The sequence below is a fragment of the Balaenoptera borealis genome (assembly GCF_965194805.1).
Source record: "Balaenoptera borealis genome assembly, chromosome: 11".
In the NCBI taxonomy this organism is placed as follows: domain Eukaryota; kingdom Metazoa; phylum Chordata; class Mammalia; order Artiodactyla; family Balaenopteridae; genus Balaenoptera; species Balaenoptera borealis.
The window spans coordinates 26,643,178-26,667,750 of NC_138868.1; the positions used below are offsets into that span (position 1 = coordinate 26,643,178).

General features: G+C 36.3%; 1 protein-coding gene across 2 annotated transcripts in view; it reads left to right on the forward strand.

Moving 5' to 3' along the window:
• The window catches only part of CCDC73 (coiled-coil domain containing 73), a 106,423-nt gene that overhangs the window by 67,531 nt on the left and 14,319 nt on the right, over positions 1–24,573 (forward strand). For both annotated transcript variants that reach the window (XM_082343695.1, XM_082343694.1), the window contains exons 12-13: positions 14,917–15,027; positions 19,385–19,519. In XM_082343695.1, coding sequence (XP_082199821.1) covers positions 14,917–15,027; positions 19,385–19,519 — 246 coding nt within the window. The remainder of the gene's footprint in view (positions 1–14,916; positions 15,028–19,384; positions 19,520–24,573) is intronic.

Sequence of the window (24,573 nt, forward strand, 5' to 3'; positions counted from 1 at the left end):
TTCACCTCCCACAAAAAGACCACTCTCAGCAGAGGCCTGGGCCAGCTTCATGGGAATGTAACCAGTACAGTTGCATAAAGCCCAGAGGAGCCTTGAGTTTCAGTTTTAATATTCTGTGGTCACTGTCTTAACATTTTTTTAAAATTTTATTTATTTATTTAATTTATTTTTGGCTGTGTTGGGTCTTCGTTGCTGCACGCGGGCTTTCTCTAGTTGCGGCAAATGGGGGCTACTCTTCGTTGCGGTGTGCGGGCTCCTCATTGCGGTGGCTTCTCTTGTTACGGAGCACGGGCTCTAGGTGCGTGGGTTTCAGTAGTTGTGGCACGTGGGCTCAGTAGTTGTGGCTCGCGGGCTCTAGAGCGCAGGCTCAGTAGTTGTGGTGCACAGGCTTAGTTGCTCCACAGCATGTGGTATCTTCCCGGACCAGGGCTCAAACCCATGTCCCCTGAATCAGCAGGCAGATTCTTAACCACTGCACCACCAGGGAAGCCCCTTTTTAAATTTTTATATTTGAATATATGTTTTGTAAATTAAGTCTGATGAGAAAATGGAGCATGCACTGGGGCTTGAAGCCTCAGCTCCGGCGTTCTCCTGCCTCCTACTGGCTACCAGGAACCATTCTTGGCTGCTGACTCTTCTACCCTTTGGTGCCCTCGGCCTGGCACAGCCTTAGCCTCCCTGCTCCTGTCTTGCCACTGCTGTGAGTCGACTGGGTCACACTGGTGGGTAGAAGCCTGTGTTCTTTTGTTGCCCTTTAACACAGGTGGAGGCCTAGATGTAGCAGGGAGGGTCTGAGCTGAGTACATGTGCCCTGCAGCATCCTCTGTCCCAGGTTGGCAATGCCCCGGCACATTAGGTAGGTGCCTTGGCAGGGAGTGAGTCCCCAGTCCAGGTACTGAGTTGCATCCCTGCCTGGCGGTTGCAATCCTTTAGAGGTTACCCACCTGCCATAGGTTGGGGCAGAGGACCCATGGGATGGAGAGACTGACTTCACCAACTTCAGCCAGGACATAATACATGGGTCTAGCAGCTTGCAGGAGGTAGAACCCAGTACTGAGTCATGTGGTGAGGCCCTTAGGCATCTGTGAGGGTCTGCCTTTGGCCTGTGAGTATCCCAGGGGACCATAACATTAAGTAGAAAATAAAAAGCACCATGGTAGGTGGATAGGAAGAAAAAAAGAGAGGGGGAGAGAGAGAAAGAGAGAGGGAGAGAGGAACCACGAAGAAAAGAAAAAGTTTTGTATCTAAGTGTCTTTAATTTCTGGCACCCGGCCCCAGAAATTATGCTGAGTCTATCATCATTGAATGAAACCAAACTTAACCTGAGCAATGAAACACTTATCTTCTTACCATTGATGTTCTATAACTAGTCATGTAAAGAGAGGTTTGCCTTCCTCTTTTCTTTTGCCTGCCCCCCAGTACTAGGGAGAGGGAAAAGGTATGCTAGAGCCAAATCTCTCCCTTCTTTTAATGCTTTCACCTACTCCAATAAAAGATTAGTTTAAAAAAATTTCTCTTAAAGTCCAGTTATCAGGAAGTATCTCCCCCTTCACCTCTTCTACCCACCCTATAGATGCACAACTGGGACTGTTTCCCTAAGGTGTTGGACCTTCTCTCAAGAAACATATGATATAATTTATCCAAATTATTGATGAGTAGCAGTTATCAGGATTGTCTGATAACTTTCAATCCATTTAAAGGAGTTGATGCGTAGATTTTTAGGATGATCAAAATGTTAGAGATTAGCCAGTCCAGCCATTTCATTTTGTGATGAAATAGAGATCCACTAAATGTAAGCAGTGTAGTTCAAGGCCCTATAATTAGTGGCAAAACCAGAATTAAATATTTGTCTTGATTCTACTTCAGCACTATTTCTACAACATTACATTGTTAAGATATTTCTTCCTAGATCTGTGAGAACTGCCATTCTTGTTACATCAGTTATACAAAGACTACAACTTTCAAATTGCCCTTCATTGGCTCTAAATCCAATGTTTATGTATTGTTGAATTCTACAGGGCCTACAGTAGTCATAAATATATGTTGTCATGTGTTTCTTTGAGTTAATGATGAAGGTAACTATGGTCCAGGATCTTTTAACTGTAACTGCCAATATTTTAGATAATCCAAATGCCTCTCTCTTTTACTAGCCCCATTATTGCCTGAGCCTTGATAGTACATGGAGAAACTAGATTTCATATAGTAAAATTTCAAACAAAGTATTGGCAAGAACAGGATAGAATTGTCAGCTTTTTAACAGATAAGGGCATTAAAAAATAAACAATACCATCTATCATCACTTTCATTTTATAAAAGATAACGTTTTAACACCAAAAGTATATTAAGGATGTAATATCAGATAAAGGACAGTCCTTTACAAGAGAACACATTTGATGACTTTATATTGACATTTTTTGCCATGGACTAGTGAGATTTTTGTCATGGATCAGTACTTGTTTACAGACTGGTGTTGGAGAACCGCTGATATATAGTATAACAAAATATTAATGTTGAACTGTTGCTGAGGATTATGCTGCATAGATATCTCAAGTGTTTTCCCGAGGAGCATTCTAATTCCACCTGTACTAAAAGGGATCATTACTCTTCATAATGGCCTACTGTTTTTCAGTGCTCTGCAATCATGCTATCATCTGTCTTATTTTTTTTTTTTAAGTACAATTTGGAGCATAGAGACCTAAATTCTCATGATAGAGAATATTTTCTACTATGATTTAATCATAGTTTAGTCCAGATAAAAGTATAGTTATGCTGCTATTATCATAGTGTTAGGAAGAATAATTTATTTATTTAGTTTGCTCCTATAGTCATAGTGTTAACATAGTATTAACCAGAATAATTTACTTAATTTTTGGTATATTAAAGCATTAACAGGTGGTTTTATTTTGATTTTCCACAATATACATTTTTTCAGAGAGGGTTTTCAGGCTTGTTAATCCAGATGCAAATAATAGCGAATAACTTCCTGGTAGACTGTAAATTCCATAAAAAGAGTAACATTTTCACTAATAAAAGCCCAAAAGAGTATCTGCCACATAGTAGGAGCTCATTAAATCTTATTAAACTAATGAATGATTAACAATGAGTAAATTCAGACTCTTTGCAAGTTCAGATATTGCTAGGTCAGGGCTTCTGGTTAAACATATCGGATTGAACCTATACATTCCCTTGTATTTCCTTCTGAAACTGCAATAAATGACATTAATAAATCCACAAGGATGAGGAAATAGGGAGAAGAAACAATAAAAATTAAGTTTTAAAAGTGGGAACCATATGGAAAATTAGTAATTTACTTAGCAAATGAGAGAAAGTAGAAACCCAAGTTGAAGATACAGAAATAATCAGGAATTGCAAGCATCATGTGCCTCTAGAAGTAAGGTGCACAATTGAAGCCAAAAACTAGAAGGTCTATATAGGAAGCTGTTGCATATCCAGATACTTTCCCCTACCCTGCACAAATAGGCACTCCCTGTCTTCTGTTTGGCAGAAGATTGGAGAATTATGTTGGAGAGTTTGAGGAGCAACTGAGGTTGGGGAGATTCAGTAGAGTGCTAGAGGCAACTGGTACCAGGGAGAGCTAGTTGTTAGAGCTGTTGTCATTTTGTAAGCTGGTTTAAATGAGTGGTAGCTTGAGTTGACCATGGTGGGGTTTTTAACACTAATGAAATTGGCAAGTGCTGCAAATCAGGCTTTATTTATTTATTTTTGTTTGAGACCCAATTTACCAGCACAGTACTAAGAGTATCATATTGAAAACAGTTTGGGAAGTCTAAATACTGAATTCTGAAGTCTCCCAGCCTAGTCCTTAAGAGGACAGTTAACCTTGTAACATCCAGGCAGCAGAATGAAAGATTCCATTATGGGGCAACTAACCTGCTCAAGAGAAGAGACTATAGCTGCTGCAGTTAAGCTCTCCCGATGAAACAGCTCAGCCAGATCAGTGCACAGTGAAGCCCACCACTATAGTGACAAAACTTTGTAGTTGACAAAGCTTTCAGCCAGCTTTTTAATATTTCATTGTTAAATATGAACAAGCAGTTAAGGATCACTGGATATTTGAAGAAAGTCTCCAATGTGAAAAACAAACAAAACAAACAGGGTAATGAAAAAAACTTGGAGAAGCTAAGAAATTATACTCAGTTAAGAGAAATGTATTTATTAATCCACAAAACAGTAATTGAGTCTAAAAAAAGAAACATTCCTAGAATAAAAGAGAACCCTTAAAATAAATATATTAGTAGACATGAAAAAGTACAGTGGAAAGGTTGGAAGATAATATCGAGATGATCTGAGAAAGTAGAACCAAAAGACAAGAAGATGGAAAACAGGAAAGGAAGAAAATGAGGGGTCAGTTCAAGAAGTCTGGTGAGTTTCAGAGAGAACAGAGAAGATGGAAGGAGAGCAAATGACCAAATAAATAATGCAAGAAAGTAACCCATAACTGAAGGATCTGAGTTTGTTTTGCCTAACCCCAATGCATATCATTATGAAATTTCATACTACACTTAAAGAGAAGATTATAAAACTTTCGGTGGGAGAAAAAAAAGTAGGTCACATAGGAAGGATCCAAAATGAGAATGGCAACATAATGACTTCAGACTTTTCATTGGCAGCACTGGAGGTAGAAGATAATAGAACCATGCCTTCAAAGGTTCCAAAGCAGAATTGTATGGTATTTAGCCAAAGAAGTTGTTAAGTATTGGTAAAATAAACATATTTTCAGACAAGCAGGGTCTCAAAAAATGTACCACATCTGCCTCCTTTATCAAGAACTAGTAGAAAGGTTGCTTTATCAAGACAAGGGAGTAAACCAAGAGGAAATCATGGGATCTAGGAAACAGGAGACCCATCACAGAAGAAAAAAGGAAATTTTCAGAGATTACCTGATCAGTGTAGCAGAATGAAAGAGCAATTGGTCCAAATTCTAAGGGAAGGATGGAATGTCTCCAAAACATGGAAACTGAGAGAAAACCTGGCAGTTTCTTTTAGATGGGGGTATAGGTAGGGACAGGAAATGATTGATATATATTAATATAATATACTTTTTAATAACATAATGCTCATGGTCATTTATTATTACTAGGATAGAGTCTGTGGTATACTCTCCCATGTCTCCTCTAAACTTTGATTTGTCCATCTTAAAATACAGTGTTATTAATATAAATACTATAAATATTTATTACAATGTTAAAGTACTAAGCATCTATTAAATACATACAATTGTAAATATTCAGAGACTGCCCTGTTATTATAATATGTACCTATAAATTAAGATGAAATCATGACTTCTATAAAAATATTTGCATTGTCCTAAAGTAGAGGCAGTCAAAATAGGTATTCATTGAGTGCTCTCAAAGTGCATAGTTCTTTATGAGCTAGAGGAGAATCTTCATGTTAAAATTGCAAAATGCTTTTCTTAGATGTTTCCATAACTTTGCATAATTATGTCCTTGCATATTGATAATCTGTATAGTAATTGAGAACTCTAAATAGATGGAATATTATGAAGCCTTTATTTTATTTTATTTATTTATATATTTATATATATTTTTTGCTTTTATTACTTATCTTTATTTGAACAGAAATCTTAAATCTTCAGATCACAAGTCCACTGTCTACTATAGTTTTCTCTAGCTTAGAGACTCTCCTTGGTGCTTTGACGTTGTGGGTGCAGCCTTCACGGGTGTGGTGAATCCATGGCTTAACCCCAGCTGCTTTCACTCATAACTGCGTGGTTAGCAAGACCTCATATGGCCCCATCCTGTCCACTGCACAGCCAACTGATGGTCAAGTCCTTGCTCTTTCCAGCTTTTGAGGAGGATGAGGTCTTTGGGTTGAATAGGGAGGGTCCAGGGGTACTTCAGGTGGATAGGCAGACCTTTTGGAAGCACACTTATAAACAGAGGTTGGTATAGTGGCTATAATTTTGACATAATTAGCAGTAGTAGGTCCTTTTAAAACATCACTGGATTCTCCTGCCTGGGTAGACACCTGGAAAAGCCTGCCACACAAAATTTCAAAGGGGCTTAATTTAAGCTTGCTTCTGGAATCCACTCTAATCCATAGCAGGCAACTGGCAAGGCCTTATCCCAAGTGAAGTTAGTCTTGACATACTTTAGCATTGCTCTTTTTTTAAATGTATGATTCATCTTTGCTCTTTTTTTAAATGCATGATTCATTTTCTCACCTTTTCCTGTTGATTGTGGTCTCAGGATGAACGTAGTTTCTAATCAATACACAGTGCGTTAGACACTTGTTGGGTTATGCTAGAGACAGCAGCCAGTCCATTGTCACTGTGAAGGGTGTTAGACGATCCAAATTAGGCAGTGATTTCCATAAGGAGGGCTTTAACTACTTCAGAGATTTTTTTCTGTCCAGGTGGGATATGCTTTCACCCATCCCGAAAAAGATACAAACACTAACACGGATTTAAAATTTCCTGGGGCTCGGGGAATTTGAGTAGTCTATTTGCCACTCCTCAGTGGGGCAAGTTCCTCTATGTTGAGTTCCCATTTGAGGGGATCTATCATGCAATTCTGAGTGACTTGCTGGATGGCCTTTTGCAGAATAGGCCCCATTATTATTATTATTTTTAACATCTTTATTGGAGTATAATTGCTTTACAATGGTTTGTTAGTTTCTGCTGTATAACAAAGTGAATTAGCTATACATATACATATATCCTCATATCTCCTCCCTCTTGCATCTGCCTCCCACCCTCCCTATCGCACCCCTCTAGGTGGTCACAAAGCACCGCGCTGATCTCCCTGTGCTATGCGGCTACTTACCACTAGCTATCTATTTTACATTTGGTAGTGTATATATGTCCACACCACTCTCTCACTGCGTCCCAGCTTACCCTTCCCCCTCCCCATGTCCTCAAGTCCATTCTCTACATCTGCGTCTTTATTCCTGTCCTGCCCCTAGGTTCTTCAGAGCCACTTTTTTTTTTTAGATTCCATATATATGTGTTAGCATACAGTATTTGTTTTTCTCTTTCTGACTCACTTCACTCTTTATGACAGACTCTAGGTCCATCCACCTCACTACAAATAACTCAATTCTGTTTCTTTTTATGGCTGAGTAATATTCCATTGTATATATGTGCCACATCTTCTTTATCCATTCATCTTTCGATGGATGCTTAGGTTACTTCCTCATTCTGGTTATTGTAAATAGAACTGCAGTGAACATTGTGGTACATGACTCTTTATGAATTATGGTTTTCTCAGGGTGTATGCCCAGTAGTGGGATTGCTGGGTCATATGGTAGTTCTATTTTTAGTTTTTTAAGGAACCTCCATACTGTTCTCCATAGTAGCTGTATCAATTTACATTCCCACCAACAGTGCCAGAGGGTTCCCTTTTCTCCACACCCTCTCCAGCATTTATTGTTTGTAGATTTTTTGATGATGGCCATTCTGACTGGTGTGAGGTGATATCTCATTGTAGTTTTGATTTGCATTTCTCTAATCATTAGTGATGTCGAGCATTCTTTCATGTGTTTGTTGGCAATCTGTATATCTTCTTTGGAGAAATGTCTATTTAGGTCTTCTGCCCATTTTTGGATTGGGATGTTTGTTTTTTTGATATTGAGCTGCATGAGCTGCTTGTAAATTTTGGAGATTAATCCTTTGTCAGTTGCTTCATTTGCAAATATTTTCTCCCATTCTGAGGGCTGTCTTTTCGTCTTGTTTATGCTTTCCTTTGCTGTACAAAAGCTTTTAAGTTTCATTAGGTCCCATCTGTTTATTTTTGTTTTTATTTCCATTTCTCTTGGAGGTGGGTCAAAAAGGATGATTTATGTCTTAGAGTTTTCTGCCTGTGTTTTCCTCTAAGAGTTTTATAGTGTCGGGCCTTACATTTAGGTCTTTAATCCATTTTGAGTTTATTTTTGTGTATGGTGTTAGGGAGTGTTCTAATTTCATTCTTTTACATGGAGCTGTCCAGTTTTCCCAGCACCACGTATTGAAGAGGCTGTCTTTTCTCCATTGTATATTCTTGCCTCCTTTATCAAAGTTAAGGTGACCATATATGCGTGGGTTTATCTCTGGACTTTCTCTCCTGTTCCATTGATCTATATTCTGTTTTGTGCCAGTACCATACTGTCTTGGTTACTGTAGCTTTGTAGTATAGTCTGAAGTCAGGGAGCCTGATTCCTCCAGCTCCGTTTTTCTTTCTCAAGATTGCTTTGGCTACTCGGGGTCTTTTGTGTTTCCATACAAATAATGAAATTTTTTGTTCTAGTTCTGTGAAAAATGCCATTGGTAGTTTGATAGGGATTGCATTGAATCTGTAGATTGCTTTGGGTAGTATAGTCATTTTCACAATGTTGATTCTTCCAATCCAAGAACATGGTATATTTCTCCATCTGTTTGTATCATCTTTAATTTCTTTCATCAGTGTCTTATAGTTTTCTGCATACAGGTCTTTTGTCTCCTTCGGTAGGTTTATTCCTAGGTATTTTATTCTTTTTGCTGCAATGGTAAATGAGAGTGTTTCCTTAATTTCTCTTTCAGATTTTTCATCATTAGTGTATAGGAATGCAAGAGATTTCTGTGCATTAATTTTATATCCTGCTACTTTACCAAATTCATTGATTAGCTCTAGTAGTTTTTTGGTAGCATCTTTAGGATTCTCTACGTATAGTATCATGTCATTTGCAAACAGTGACAGCTTTACTTCTTTCTGATTTGGATTCCTTTTATTTCTTTTTCTTCTCTGATTACTGTGGCTAAACTTCCAAAACTATGTTGAATAATAGTGGTGAGAGTGGACAACCTTGTCTTGTGCCTGAACTTAGAGGAAATGGTTTCAGTTTTTCACCATTGAGAACAATGTTGGCTGTGGGTTTGTCATATATGGCCTTTATTATGTTGAGGTAAGTTCCGTCTATGCCTATTTTCTGGAGGGATTTTATCATAAATGGGTGTTGAATTTTGTTGAAAGCTTTTTCTGCATCTATTAAGATGATCATATGGTTTTTATCTGTCAGTTTGTTAATATGGTGTATCACATTGATTGATTTGCATATATTGAAGAATCCTTGTATTCATGGGATAAACCCCACTTGATCATGGTGTATGAGCCTTTTAATGTGCTGTTGGATTCTGTTTGCTAGTATTTTGTTGAGGATTTTTGCATCTATGTTCATCAGTGATATTGGCCTGTAGTTTTCTTTTTTTGTGACATCTTTTTCTGGTTTTGGTATCAAGGTGATGGTGGCCTCATAGAATGAGTTTGGGAGTGTTCCTCCCTCTGCTGTATTTTGGAAGAGTTTGAGAAGGGTAGGTGTTAGCTCTTCTCTAAATGTTTGATAGAATTCACTTGTGAAGGCATCTGTTCCTGAGATTTTGTTTGTTGGAAGATTTTTAATTACAGTCTCAATTTCAGTGCTTGCGATTGGTCTGTTTATATTTTCTATTTCTTCCTGATTCAGTCTCGGGAGGTTGTGCTTTTCTAAGAATTTGTCCATTTCTTCCAGGTTGTCCATTTTCTTGGCATAGAGTTGCTTGTAGTAATCTCTCATGATCCTTTGTATTTCTTCAGTGTCAGTTGTTGCTTCTCCTTTTTCGTTTCTAATTCTATTGATTTGAGTCTTCTCCCTCTTTTTCTTGATGAGTCTGGCTAATGGTTTATCAATTTTGTTTATCTTCTCAAAGAACCAGCTTTTACTTTTATTGATCTTTGCTATCGTTTCCTTCATTTCTTTTTCATTTATTTCTGATCTGATCTTTATGATTTCTTTCCTTCTGCTAACTTTGGGTTTTTTGGGTTCTTCTTTGTCTAATTGCTTTAGGTGTAAGGTTGGTTGTTTATTTGAGATGTTTGTTTCTTGAGGTAGGATTGTATTGCTATCAACTTCCCTCTTAGAACTGCTTTTTCTGCATCCCATAGGTTTTGGGTCGTCATGTTTTCATTGTCATTTGTTTCTAGGTATTTTTTTATTTCCTCTTTGATTTCTTCAGTGATCTCTTGGTTATTTAGTAGTGTGTTGTTTAGCCTCCATGTGTTTATATTTTTTACAGATTTTTTCCTGTAATTCATGTCTAGTCTCATAGCGTTGTGATCAGAAAAGATACTTGATATGATTTCAATTTTCTTAAATTTACCAAGGCTTGATTTGTGACCCAAGATATGATCTATCCTGGAGAATGTTCCATGAACACTTGAGAAGAAAGTGTATTCTGTTGTTTTTGGATGGAATGTCCTATAAATATCAATTAAGTCCATCTTGTTTAATGTATCATTTAAAGCTTGTGTTTCTTTATTTATTTTCATTTTGGATGATCTGTCCATTTGTGAAAATGAGGTGTTAAAGTCCCCTACTATTGTTGTGTTACTGTCGATTTCCCCTTTTATGGCTGTTAGCATTTGCCTTATGTATTGAGGTACTCCTATGTTGGGTGCATAAATATTTACAATTGCTATATCTTCTTCTTGGATTGATCCCTTGATCATTATGTAGTGTCCTTCCTTGTCTCTTGTAATAGTCTTTATTTTAAAGTCCATTTTGTCTGATATGAGAATTGCTACTCCAGCTTTCTTTTGATTTCCATTTGCATGGAGTATCTTTTTCCATCCCCTCACTTTCAGTCTGTATGGGTCCCTAGGTCTGAAGTGGGTCTCTTGTAGACAGCAGATATATGGGTCTTGTTTTTGTATCCATTCAGCCAGGCTATGTCTTTTGGTTGGAGCATTTAATCCATTTACATTTAAGGTAATTATTGATATGTATGTTCCTGTTACCGTTTTCTGAATTGTTTTGGGTTTGTTATTGTAGGTCTTTTCCTTCTCTTGTGTTTCCTGCCTAGGGAAGTTCCTTTAGCATTTGTTGTAAAGCTGGTTTGGTGGTGCTGAATTCTCTTAGCTTTTGCTTGTCTGTAAAAGTTTTAATTTCTCCGTCTAATCTGAATGAGATCCTTGCTGGGTACAGTAATCTTGGTTGTAGGTTTTTCCCTTCATCACTTTACATATGTCCTGCCACTCCCTTCGGGCTTGCAGAGTTTCTGCTGAAAGATCAGCTGTTAACCTTATGGGGATTCCCTTGTATGTTATTTGTTGCTTTTCCCTTGCTGCTTTTAATATTTAATTAAAGCATATTTAATATTTAATATTTAATACTCTTTGTATTTAATTTTTGATAGTTTGATTAATATGTGTCTTGGCGTGTTTCTCCTTGGATTTATCCTGTATGGGACTCTCTGCACTTCCTGGACTTGATTGACTATTTCCTTTCCCATATTAGGGAAGTTTTCAACTATAGTCTCTTCAAATATTGTCTCAGCCCCTTTTTTTTTCTCTTCTTCTTCTGGGACCTCTATAATTTGAATGTTGGTGCATTTAATGTTGTCCCAGAGGTCTCTGAGACTGTCCTCAATTCTTTTCATTCTTTTTTCTTTATTCTGCTCTGCAGTTGTTATTTCCACTATTTTATCTTCCAGGTCACTTATCCGTTCTTCTGCCTCAGTTATTCTGCTATTGATTCCTTCTAGAGAATTTTTAATTTCATTTATTGTGTTGTTCATCATTGTTTGTTTGCTCTTTCGTTCTTCTAGGTCCTTGTTAAACTTTTCCTGTATTTTCTCCATTCTGTTTCCAAGATTTTGGATCATCTTTACTATCATTACTCTGAATTCTTTTTCAGGTAGACTGCCTATTTCCTCTTCATTTGTTTGGTCTGGTGGGTGTTTACCTTGCTCCTTCATCTGCCGTGTATTTCTTTGTCTTCTTATTTTGCTTAACTTACTGTGTTTGGGGTCTCCATTTCGCAGGCTGCAGGTTCGTAGTTCCCATTGTTATTGGTGTCTGCCCCCAGTGGGTATGGTTCGTTCAGTGGGTTGTGTAGGCTTCCTGGTGGAGGGTACTGACGCCTGTGTTCTGGTAGATGAAGCTGGATCTTGTCTTTCTGGTTGGCAGGACCGCATCCGGTGGTGTGTTTTGGGGTGTCTGTGAACTTATTATGATTTTATGCAGCCTCTCTGTAGCTTGCTGGTCCTTGAGTGGAGCTGGGTCTTAGCGTTGAGATGGAGATCTCTGGGAGAGTTTTCGCTATTTGATATTATGTGGGGCTGAGAGGTCTCTGGTGGACCAATGTCCTGAGCTTGGCTCTCCCAACTCAGAGACTCAGACCTGACACCCAGCTGGAGCACCAAGACCCTGTCAGCCACAGCACTCAGAAGAAAAGTGAGGAAAAAAAGAAAGAAAGAAAGAAAGAAAATAATAATAAAATAAAGTTATTAAAATAAAAAATAAAAAAATATTAAAAATAAATAAATTTAAAAGAAAGATAGAAGAGAGCAACCAAACCAAAAACGAAATCCGCCAATGATAACAAGAGCTAGAAACAATACTAAAAAAAAAAAAAAAAAGAAAGAAAGAAAAACAGACAGACAGAGCCCTAGGACGAATGGTAAAAGCAAAGCTCTACAGACAAAATTACACAAAGAAGCATACACGTACACACTTAAAAAAGAGAAAAAGGAAAAAAAGAAAAAAAAATATATAAAAGGAAGAGAGCAACCAGATCAATTAACAAATCTACCGATGATAATAAGCTCTAAGTACTAAGCTAAGATAAACATAAACCAGAAACAAATTAGATGCAGAAAGCAAACCCCAAGTCTACAGTTCCTCCCAATGTCCACTGATTCAATTTTGGGATGATTCGTTGTCAATTCAGGTATTCCACAGATGCAGGGCACATCAGTTTGATTGTGGAGATTTTATCCGCTGCTCCTGAGGCTGCTGGGAGAGATTCCCCTTTCTCTTCTTTGTTTGCACAGCTCCTGGGGTTCAGCTTTGGATTTGGCCCTGCCTCTGCATGTAGGTTGACTGAGGGCATCTGTTCCCAGCCCAGACAGGACGGGGTTAAATTAGCAGCTGATTAGGGGGCTGTGGGTCCCTCAGACCGGAGGGAGGGAGGGGTATGGAATTCCAGGTGAGCCTGTGGTGACAGAGGCTGGCGTGACGTTGCACCAGCCTGAGGCGTGCCATGCGTTCTCCTGGGGAAGTTGTCCCTGGATCACGGGACACTGGCAGTGGCGGGCTGCACAGACTCCTGGGAGGGGAGGTGTGGATAGTGACCTGTACTTGCACACAGGCTTCTTGGTAGCTGCAGCAGCAGTCTTATTGTTTCATGCCGGTCTCTGGTGTCTGTGCTGATAGCCGTGGCTCGCGCCTGTCTCTGGAGCTCGTTTAGGTGGTGCTCTGAATCCCCTCTCCTCGTGCACCCCAAAACAACGGTCTCTTGTCTCTTCAGCAGCTCCAGACATTTTCCCGGATTCCCTCCCAGCTAGCTGTGGCGCACTAGCCCCCTTCAGGTTGTGTTCACGCAGCCAACCCCTGTCCTCTCCCTGGGATCTGACCTCCAAAGCCCGAGCCTCAGCTCCCAGCCCCCACCTGCCCCAGCGGGTGAGCAGACAAGCCTCTTGGGCTGGTGAGTGCACTGATCCTCTGTGCGGGAATCTCTCCACTTTGCCCTCTGCACCCCTGTTGCTGCGCTCCCCTCCGTGGCTCTGAAGCTTCCCCCCTCCGCCACCACTCCCCCTCTTGCCCCGTCTCTGCCAGTGAAGGGGCTTCCTAGTGTGTGGAAACTTTTCCTCCTTCACAGCTCCCTCCCAGAGGTGCACGTCCCGTCCCTATTCTTTAGTCTCTGTTTTTTCTTTTTCCTTTTGCCCTACCCAGGTACATGGGGAGTTTCTTGCCTTTTGGGGAAGTCTGAGGTCTTCTGCCAGCATTCAGTAGGTGTTCTGTAGGATCTGTTCTGTAGGTGTATTTTTGATGTATTTGTAGGGAGGAAGGTGATCTCCACATCTTATTCCTCTGCCATCTTGAAAGTCCCCTAGGCCTATGAAGCCTTTAAAATGAGATAGATCTATATATAATGATATGGAAATTAAGCAAGATACATTATTCATATTTTTAGAAAGCAGATTGCAGAACAACATGGTATGTATTATGTGGTTTCATCTCTATTTAAAAAGATATATTTTATGTACTTGTATGCTTATAGATAATTTCTGGAAGGATACACAAGAAACTACTAGAGTGGTTACCTCTGGGGAGGAGAGCTGGAAAAACAGTAGAGGAAAACTTTGCCTTTTCTTTCTATCCTTTGTGTGGCTTGGATGTTTACCCTGAATGTACTTAGCTTTAATAACGATAAACAAATGAACATAAAAATTTCAGATATATTAGACATGTAGGGAGAGTTCTTACTATTTGTCCGTTTACAGAAGTTTACTTGGATTATCAGCAGACACTGAAGAAACCTAATATTGGTGACACTGATTTAATCGCTTTTAAACCCTTGTCTTAGAAAACAGTAGTATTTTTACCCTTTAAAGGTTTTTTGGGAACAGGAGAGGGGAGTGTGTTGGTGATTATATAATATGTTAATTTATGAAGTTGTAAGTTAATATAGTAAATATTGAAGTTCTACTAAAAAAGTGTTAATTTGAAATTAAAAATTTAAATTGTATTTAAGAGTTTTCTAGCCAATTAATTTCTGAAATAAACAGATGTGGAAAATGCGTTCTGTGGTAGATAAAAATTTTTAGTAGGGTTAGGCTGGATCGTGCTACATTTCATATTTTTCAGTGCTGTAGTTTATATTACTTTTTCAGTACATTAAAACTTATGCAGTGAAACTGAATAATGGCAATGTTTTTATACCCTTTTATAGCCATTTCTTTTTCATAACCTCCCCCTATTTCCTGTTAACTAAACTATAAGCACCTTTCTGTTAATTTATGAAAATTATTGTTGAGGTAGCACATTATCACTGATCTGTATGGCACTTTCAGCATGTTAGAAGCAAAGGTCCAAGCAACATAAAACACATCAAAATTCATTAATGTGGTATTGATTATTTTTTGGATAATTAATTTTATTGCAGACCCTTGAAAGAGATAATGAACTGCAAAGGGAGAAGGTGAAAGAAAATGAAGAAAAGTTCCTTAGTCTTCAAAACAAGCATGAGAAAGCACTAGAAACTTGGAAAAAGCATGTAGGTTTATTAAATAGTAAAATATTAAAATATTTTAAGTAGTAGACATTTAAAATAACTATTAAATGCTAAGAAAATATTGCAAAAATAATATAGGAATAAAGTCAGACACATTGTCTTCTTGCACTTATATTTCCAAGAAGTGAATGTTTTTAAAGCTAAATTTAATAAAATTTTCTGTAATGCTTTCGTGCATGAAAAACCATACATATATGTGTGTGTGTGTATATTTTGTATGACTTTTCGTATGTGACAAATAAAAATTAATTTTCCTTTTCACAAAACCATTGATAGTGTTTTAGTAAATGATTATAATAAAGAATTATATAGGTCTTATTGTTAGCTGATCTCTTTAGCTTTCCTCGGCAGTTTTGTTGACTTGTATTAAAGCCATGTTTAGAACATATATACAGTAGTTGGATTCTATAGTATTAACATTTTATCATGAGAATTGTTATGTTGTAAACATGACTGTTTCCTTAAAGCACAACTCTTTATTTTACATTAAATTTTAATTTCAGTGAAGTAGATAATAAAAGTGTAAAGTGATGTAAATTAAAGTTGTGAAATATAAGGTTCACTTTTAAGACTGGTGAACCCCCAAATCGGTTACTCTACTTTATTATCTATTTTTATTGCCTTCAATTCTTTTAAAAGAACTAAAAAAAAATAGAAGGTAATTATTTAAGAGTTTATGAAAGCTATATTTTGGGTAAGTAAGATTATATTTTAAACTATTATACTAATTATATAATTCTAATACTATACTAATATATTTTATAATAATATATATCTGCATACTATTCTGTAGATGATTTTGTTTGATATAAATTGTTATATAAGTAATTCTTGATTTTTTGATCCATTTGCAGCTAACATGTTCTCTTAATCTGTATTTTGAAGAGATCAAATCTTCACTGATTAATTTGATAAGCATTACCTAATTCTCAAAAAATATTTTGTAATTAATTGTATCAGAATACTATAAAATGCTTAATGGCCCCTAAAGAGGTAAAGTTTGTCATTAAGCAACAAGCATAGTAATTTTCATTTTAGCTTCAGCTAATCTATCTTGCATCCCAACACTTCCTTCTCATTTCTAAGGCTTAAAAGATCATGGAAATAGTACGGTCAGGATAAGGAAAACTATGAAGTAAAAAGAGAATATAAACTTGAATATGCCAACCACACCAAAAATAATTAGTTGAGATAAAAGAAAATTAAGCATTTATTTTTCCTAATGATATTTCAAGTATGTCCCTCCCCCAAGAAAAAAGAGTCAATTGAATTAAGAAAATAAGCATTCAGCTTCACTGGTGAGGCCACAGTCTGTAATTTGGATAAAATTGGTTTTGTCTTAGGATTTTTAGCATCTACAATCATTTCACTTCCATATGATTTAATACTAAACAGAACATAGGTAAATTTCTAAAAAGCTGCTTTGTTTCTATAGGAGTTTTCTTGAATGGGAGGTCAGATCTACTCTTTAATTGTATTTCTATCTCGATATAAGTTTTTCACCATTCTTGAGTGAAGGACAATTATAGTGTTGCTACTGAGATCGGATCAAGATGGGTTTTTAAAAATCATTAAAAGATACTGACAAAAATAAGATGAAATCATATATACTGCTGTTTAAAAAAAATAAACAGTGAAAACACTGTACAAATTAAACAGTGAATATTACTAGATAATATATTTAAAACTCATTGAAGTGTCTTAAAGAACATGGTATGTGTATCTGTTTTTATTTGGCTAGTTATACAGCCAATGGTTGTATATAGATAAAAAGATAATAAATGGGGATGTTTAGAAATTATTTAGGGAAAGGGGGAATCACAAAAGGAATTCAATTCACAACATATGTTGAGCATCTGTTATGTGTTAGGCACTATTCTAGGTGCTGGATTTTCAAAGATGCCTAAAATACAAAGATTATTAAAGAGCTCACACTCTCAAAAGACAGGTAATTATTAAGTTAACCACAATAGTGTTGAGTGTTTTTAGTAGTGTTAACATTAGTATTAACAAATTACTGTGAAAGCACAAAATAAATCATATTGTTTAACTAGGTTGGAGAAAGTTTTAGAGAAAAGATGACACTAGAATTTGGTCTTGAAAGATGAATAGGGTTTCACCAGGCAGAAGGTGCCTACTTCCTATACTTCCCATTCCACTCTGTTGGCATTCCATTTAAGAAAGGGAAAAATGATGGAGGCATGAAACTGCATTCTCAAGGATGATGAATAGTCTGATCTAGAATGTGACAGTGGAAATTAGGTTGAGATCACCTTCTGAAGAGTTCTTTACTAAGGAAGTTGAATTTTATAAGTAATGGGAAGCCATTGAGATTTTTAAAGCAGAAAAGTGACATAGATCTGCATTTTAGAAAAATAACCCTTGCAACAGTATGGAGAATGGCATTATGGAAAGAGATTAATAAGTAGAGTGTTGCAAATAATCTAACCACAAGCCTATGAGGGTGTAAATAAGGGCAACAGTAGTGAGAACAGAGAAGAGGGATAGATACAGGAAGCATTTTGGAGGTAGAATTAGCAGGATTAGTGACATTTTATGTGTAATGGATTTTAGAAGGAAAAGGAGTAAACTATGATTCTGAGATTAATATAATGAGCAGAATAATAATGTCACTAATTGACATAAGGAATGTGAAAGGAGAAGCACATTTGGTGGATGAAAATGAGTTTAATTTGGGAACTGATGAATTTATGGTGACTGCAGGACATCTGACTTGAAATGTATATCATGCATTTGGAAACATGAATCTAATCTTAGGAGAGAGGTTGGGAGATGGGATATAGATTTAAGACTTATTAGCATAAAGGTGAAATTTGAGGGTATGATAAGATCATCTGTGGAAGGAGTGGTAGACTTGAAGAGAAGGCTAAAGAAGAAAGAGCCTTGGGGAACACCAACATTTTGCGAGTGGTTAGTGTGTGTATATTGGGGCAGGAGGGGAGAGGGAGCCTGATAAGAATGGTGAGAAAGGTAGAAGGATAAAGAGAGAGTAGTACCATGAAAATGAAGAAAGGAGGCTATTTCAAGAATAAGTAGTCAGCATAGTCGAGCTACAGTGCTGTTAAATGGTGTGAAACTTGGAACAAGTCCTTTGGCTAATTTGCAGGTGATAGCTGAGAAAAATAATCAGTAGAAAAATGAGGGCAGAAGTCGGTTGTTAAGGAGTGGTGAGAGATTAGAATTTGAAAGTAGCAAGAGTGGACTTTATTTTAAGAAGTAAGAGAGAGAGAGTAATTGAGTCAAGGAGAAAAAAGTTAGGAACGTGACAAGAGCATATTTGTGGGCTGAAAACATGCTGGTATAGTGGGAAAGATTGAGACCAGGCAGGAGAGAAGAGATCTTTGCTAGAGCTAAGCTCTAAGGGAGACAGGAGTGACTTCCCTGACCGTCTAGTGGTTAAGACTTCGCCTTCCAATGCAGGGGTGCGAGTTCAATATCTGGTCAGGGAGCTAAGATCCCACATGCCTCGCGGCCAAAAAAAACCAAAACATAAAACAGAAGCAATATTGTAACACATTCAATAGAGACTTTAAAAATGGTCCACATCAAAAAAATCTTTAAAAAAGAGGGGGAGGGGGAGACAGGAGAGGATGGGGTAGAGAGCACTTGTGGAATTTTTGGTAGTTTAAAATTAAGAGACACTTTAGTAATATTTTATGACAAAAAGGTATTTTTCTCTTCAATGGAACTTACTTTGTCTTACATTTGAGGTTCGTATGAAGGAGAACGCCCCCAAGAAAAAGATTACGAAATTTTATAGCCAGTAAAAGCCCAGTGTGTAGATGTAAGTATTAGGCTGAAGAGTCAGTTTCTGTTGTACTGCTTAGTGCTCAGTATTCTTCATCTAATTGAGTTAAAATCTGTATATCTAATTTGCAACAAGAAAATAAAACTTTAAGAAAACAATGAAGTGGTAACTTTCATAGAATTTTTATGATTAAAAATAAATTAATTTTTCATTTGTAACAAGAGGTAGTTTAATGTAGTACTTGAAAGCACAACACCTAGACTTAGCCTTGGATTTGAATCTTGACTACCACTTTATATCTACCTGATCTTGGGCAAGTTACTTAACGTCTGTGAGCCTCACATTTGTCACCTGTAAATTGGAGACTAAAAATACCTCATAGGATTTTTATGACTACAAAATTATATTTATTAAGTACTCAGCACAATTCAATAAATGGTAGCTTTTAATATTAGTAATTACTTCGGGAATGTTTTCATTTTTTACTATTTCCAAAGACTTGTGTTAATAAAGTATTTTTATACAAAATAAATTTATATACGTGTTCATTTTGGTTAAATGTTATATTAGGTTGAAGAACTTAATGGAGAAATTAATGAGATTAAAAATGAGTTATCATCACTTAAAGAAACTCATACTAAGTTACAAGAACATTATGAAGAATTATGCGATCAGAAAAAGTTTGAGGAAGACAAGAAGTTTCAGGTAAAATTCAAGTATGTTGGGGGTATAAGCTCTTAAAGAAATTAGGACCATCACTGATGATTTTCTCCATGCTTCATATTTTCCGTTTCTCAACTTTTAAAAATTAGTATAAGCGTATAGTCTGTAATACATTTTTAGTTAATTTTTATGTACAATATGACATAAGGATCAAGGGTCATTTTTTTGGACATGAATTTTCAGTTCTAGCACATACCTTTGTGGAATAGACAATATTTTCTCCCATTGTGCCTTGGCACTTTTCTTTGAAAATCAGTTAACCAAATAAATATATGTGGGTCTACTTCTGCACCCTCTATTATATTCCTTTGATTTTATGTCCATCTTTAAGCCAATATAACACTTTTCTTTATTAGTGTAACTTTATAAGAAGTATTAAAATGTGGTAGTATAGGTCCTTCAATTTTGTTGTTCTTTTCCAAAATTGTTTTGGCTATTCTAAGTCCTTTGCATTTCCATATAACTTTTGGAATCAGTTTGTCAGTTTCTAAAAGAAAAAGTCTCTGGGATTTGGACTTGGATTGTGTTGAATGTATAGATTAATTTGCAAAGAATTGACATCTTAACATACAATTCATGAACATAGTACATATCTTTACATTTATTTAGATATTCTTTAATATCCTTCAGAAATGTTTTGTAGTTTTCATTGCATAGGTCTTGCAAGTATTTTGTTAAATTTATCCCAGAATATTTCATGTTTTGGGCTCTTACTGGAAATAGTATTTTAAAAATTAATTTTTCTAATTGTTTCTTGCTAGTATATAGAATTAAAATTGATTTTTGTACATTGACCTTGTATCCTTTTCCCTTTTTTTTTTTCCTTTTACCTTTTTAATTAACTTATTATTGTAGTAGGTTTTTTTTGGTTGGACTTTGGACTTTTCTATGTGTCTGATTATGTCATCTGAGAATTTAAGGCAGACAAATTTTACTTCTTTTTCTGCTCTGTATACATTTTATTTTTTCCTCAACTTATTGCCCTAGCTAGGACTCTTTAGTACGGTGTTAAATAAAAGTTGTAAGCATTGACATGCTTGCCTTACTTCTCATCTTAGATGGAGAGTATTTAATCTTTCATCATTTCATATTATGTTAGCCATAGATTTTTTTGTATATGCTCTTTGTCAGATTGAGGAAGTTTCCTTCTATTCCTAGTTCGCTGAGTTTTTATCATGAATGAATTTTTATCATGAGTGGGTATTAAAGTTTGTCAAATGCTTTTATGGTATCTATTGAGATCATTTATTTTGTTTATTCTGTTAATGTGTCAGTATTAACCAATTAATTACATTAATTAATTTCTAAATTTACCTTGCATTCCTGGGATATGTGTTATCCTTTTTATATATGGCTAGATTTGATTTGCTAATGCTATGTTAGGGGTTTTGAATTGATGAGGAATATTGATATGTAGGTTTTGTTTTTTCTTTGTATTCTTTTGGTCTGTTTTTTGTATCAGAGTAATACTGGCCACATAAATTGAGTTGGAATGTGTTCTTTCCTCCTGAAAGAGTATTGTGTAGAACTGGTGTTACTTACTAAATATTATATACAATTCATTGGTGAAGCTATCTAGGCTTTTTCTTTGTGGGAATATTTTTAATAACAAATTTAGTTTTTAAATTATTTATAGGGCTATTCAGAGTCTCAATTTCTTTTTATGTCAGTGTGCAGAAAATAGTTGACATAGCAGGCCTGTGAAAGGCCTCTGAAAGACCTGCTTGTAAGTTTGGCTCTTGACTGATACCTGGAAATTTGGATTTGGGGAAGGTTCCCACCACTTCCTAACAGACAGGAATGGCTCACTGGGCCTAAACTATTAAGTAGTTTACTTTGAACATCTGCTTTCTTTCTGGGAGTCAGGAGTTTTGGCACATGCTAGGCAGAGAGTGACCAGCAACCAAAAAACTTTGGGCACTGAGTCTCTAATGAGCTTTCTGGTAGACAACAATTTACATTTGTGATCACAATTCATTGCTGTGGGAATTAAGCATGTCCTATGTGACTCCACTAGAAGACTCTTGAAAGAGGTTTGTACATGGTTTCCTCCAGACTTCACCTCTTGTGCCTTTTCCCTTTGCTGATTTTGCTTTGTATTCTTTGCGGTTATAAATCTTAGTCAGGAGTACAACTGTATATTGAGTCGTATGAGTCTTCATAGCAAATCACCAAACCTGGGGGTGGACTTGGCGAACTCCAGCACAGTCCATTTTGCTAATTTTTCTCTTTCAAGGAACTTGTTCTTTTCATCTAACTTGTCAATATATTGGTTATTGGCCTTTTTTCTTTTCTAATATAAGCATTTAAAGCTATTAATTTTCCACTAATCACTGCTTTAGCTTCATTCTACAAATTCTGATGTGTTGTGTTTTCATTCTTATTCAGTTGAACATATTTTAAAATTTCTCTTGTGAGCTCTTCCTTGACCCGTGAATATGAGTCTGACCTATAACCATGCTGTTTAGTTTCCAAATATTTGAGAATTTTCCAAATATATTTCTGTTAATGACTTCAAATTTAAGTAAGACTTTTACCATTTTAAATATATTAAGGGGACTTCCCTGGCAGTCCAGTGGTTAAGACTTCACCTTCCAATGCAGAGGGTGCGGGTTCGATCCCTGGTCGGGGAGCTAAGATCCCACATGCCTCGCGGCCAAAAAACCAAAACATAAAACAGAAGCAATATTGTAACAAATTCAATAAAGACTTAAAAAAAAAAAAAAGAAAGAAATATATTAAGACTTGTTTTTTTGCCAAGTATATTGTCTATCTTGGCAAATATTTCATGTACCCTTGAAAAGAATGTGTATTCTGTTGTTGATTGGTGGAATGTTTTATAAATGTCAGGTCAGTTTGGTTGATAATGTTGTTCAAGTCTTCTCTATCCTTACTGATTTTTTTGTGTACTTGTTCTATCAATTAGTGGGAAATCTTTAATTATAACTGTGAATTTATATTTCTCTTTTCAGTTCTGTCAGTTTTTGCTTCATGTGTGTTTAAGCCCTGTTATTAGGTGTATACACAGTTATAATTATTATGACTTCCTGATTAATTGACCTTTTTATCATTATGAAATGTCCATCCCTATCCTAGTAATATTATTTTGTCTGATATTAATATAGCTGTTCCATCTTTTATGATTAGTGTTTGTTTTATATACTTTTTTCACCTTGCTTGTGTTTGAGGGGTAGACCTCACACAGCAAGACATTTTTGAGCTGAGTTGTTAAAAATAACTAAGAATTTTCCAGATAGAGATTTAAATTAGATGGAGTAAAGTGAGCAAAGAATCATAAAAGTGAAATATTGTTATTCAATATGTAAACTAGATGTTGGTTAGCAAGGCTGCAGTATAGGATGCTAGCAGTGCAGTAAGTAGCAGGATAAGAAGTTGAAAAGATAGGCAGAAGACCGACTGTAGAGGGCTATATAGTCCATTCATAGAAATTTGTTCTTGACACTACCATTTGGGGGCTTTTAAACAAGGAGTAAAGTGCTTAGATTACTTTTTTTGAAACATCATTTTGGTGATGATGTGGGTAGACAGTGGGACAAAACTAAAGGCATGGATTCCAACTTGGAGAATACTGCAATAGTCCAGTCCAGAGATATTGATTGTCATTTTAATATTCATAGCTATAACATAGCTTGAGAGCTATAAATAACAAGTAATTCTTACAACATCTGATTGATTATAGAAATGAATATAGACTTGCATTCATAAAAAATTGATCAGCATTCATTCACTTTCATACTGAAAATAACTTATTCAATCAGATTATAAATCATGTTTTTAGTTTAAGAAATGTAGACAATATAGACACTTTAAAATAAGAAAGTGAAGATCACCCATAACACCACCATCCAGAAATAGTGATTGTTAAAATTATGGTATATGACTTCCAGAGTTTTTCTATGCGTGTGTTTGGATAGAAACAGACACACATAGGTATTCATATACATGCACTTTTTAAAAACTAAAATAAATCATACTTTCTCTGATGTTTTATAGACCACTTTTATTTAGAAATTTCTTTTATTGTGGTTAAAAACATATAACATAAAATTTGCCATTTTTAAGTGATTAAACTTAAAATTACAATTCAGTTGTACTAATTATAATTCAGTGGCATTAATTACAACTACAGTGTTTTGCAATCATCACCACTATCTATTTCCAAAACTTGCATCATCCCAGACAGAAATTGTGTAACCATAAATCAGTAACTTCTGATTTTCCCCTCTCCCCAGGTAACCTCTAATCTACTTTCTGACTCTATGAATTTGTCTATTCTATATTTTTTATATAAATAGAATTGTACAATATTTGTCCTCTTTGTCTGGCTTATTTCATTTAGATGATGTTTTCAGAGTTCACCAATGTTGTAGCACTTTGTTCCTTTTTATGGCAGAATAATATTCCACTGTATGGATACACCACATTTTGTGTGTCCATTCTTCTATTTTGTTTTTTTTTAAAATAAATTTATTTATTTTATTTATTTATTTTTGGCTGTGTTGGGTCTTCATTGCTACGTGCGGGCTTTCTCTAGTTACGGTGAGCAGGGGCTACTCTTTGTTGCGGTGTGCGGGCTTCTCATTGTGGTGTCTTCTCTTGTTGCGGAGCACAGGCTCTAGGCGCACAGGCTTTAGTAGTTGTGGTGCGCGGGCTCAGTAGTTGTAGCTCGTGGGCTCTAGAGCACAGGCTCGGTAGTTGCGGTGCATGGGCTTAGTTGCTCCGTGGCAGGTGGGATGTTCCCGGACCAGGGCTCAAACCCGTGTCCCCTGCATTGGCAGGCAGATTCTTAACCACTGCACCACCAGGGAAGCCCCATTCTTCTGTTGATGGACGCTTGGGCTTTTACCTTTTGGCTGTTGTGCTGTTGTGAACATTGGCATACAACTATCTGTTTGAATCTGCTTTTAATTTTTGCAAGGTATATACTGAGGAGTGGCACCAAGTGATTCCCACCTTCTGGTGTTCATGTTCTTTTGTAATACCCTCCATTGAGTGTGAGTTGGATTTAGTAACTT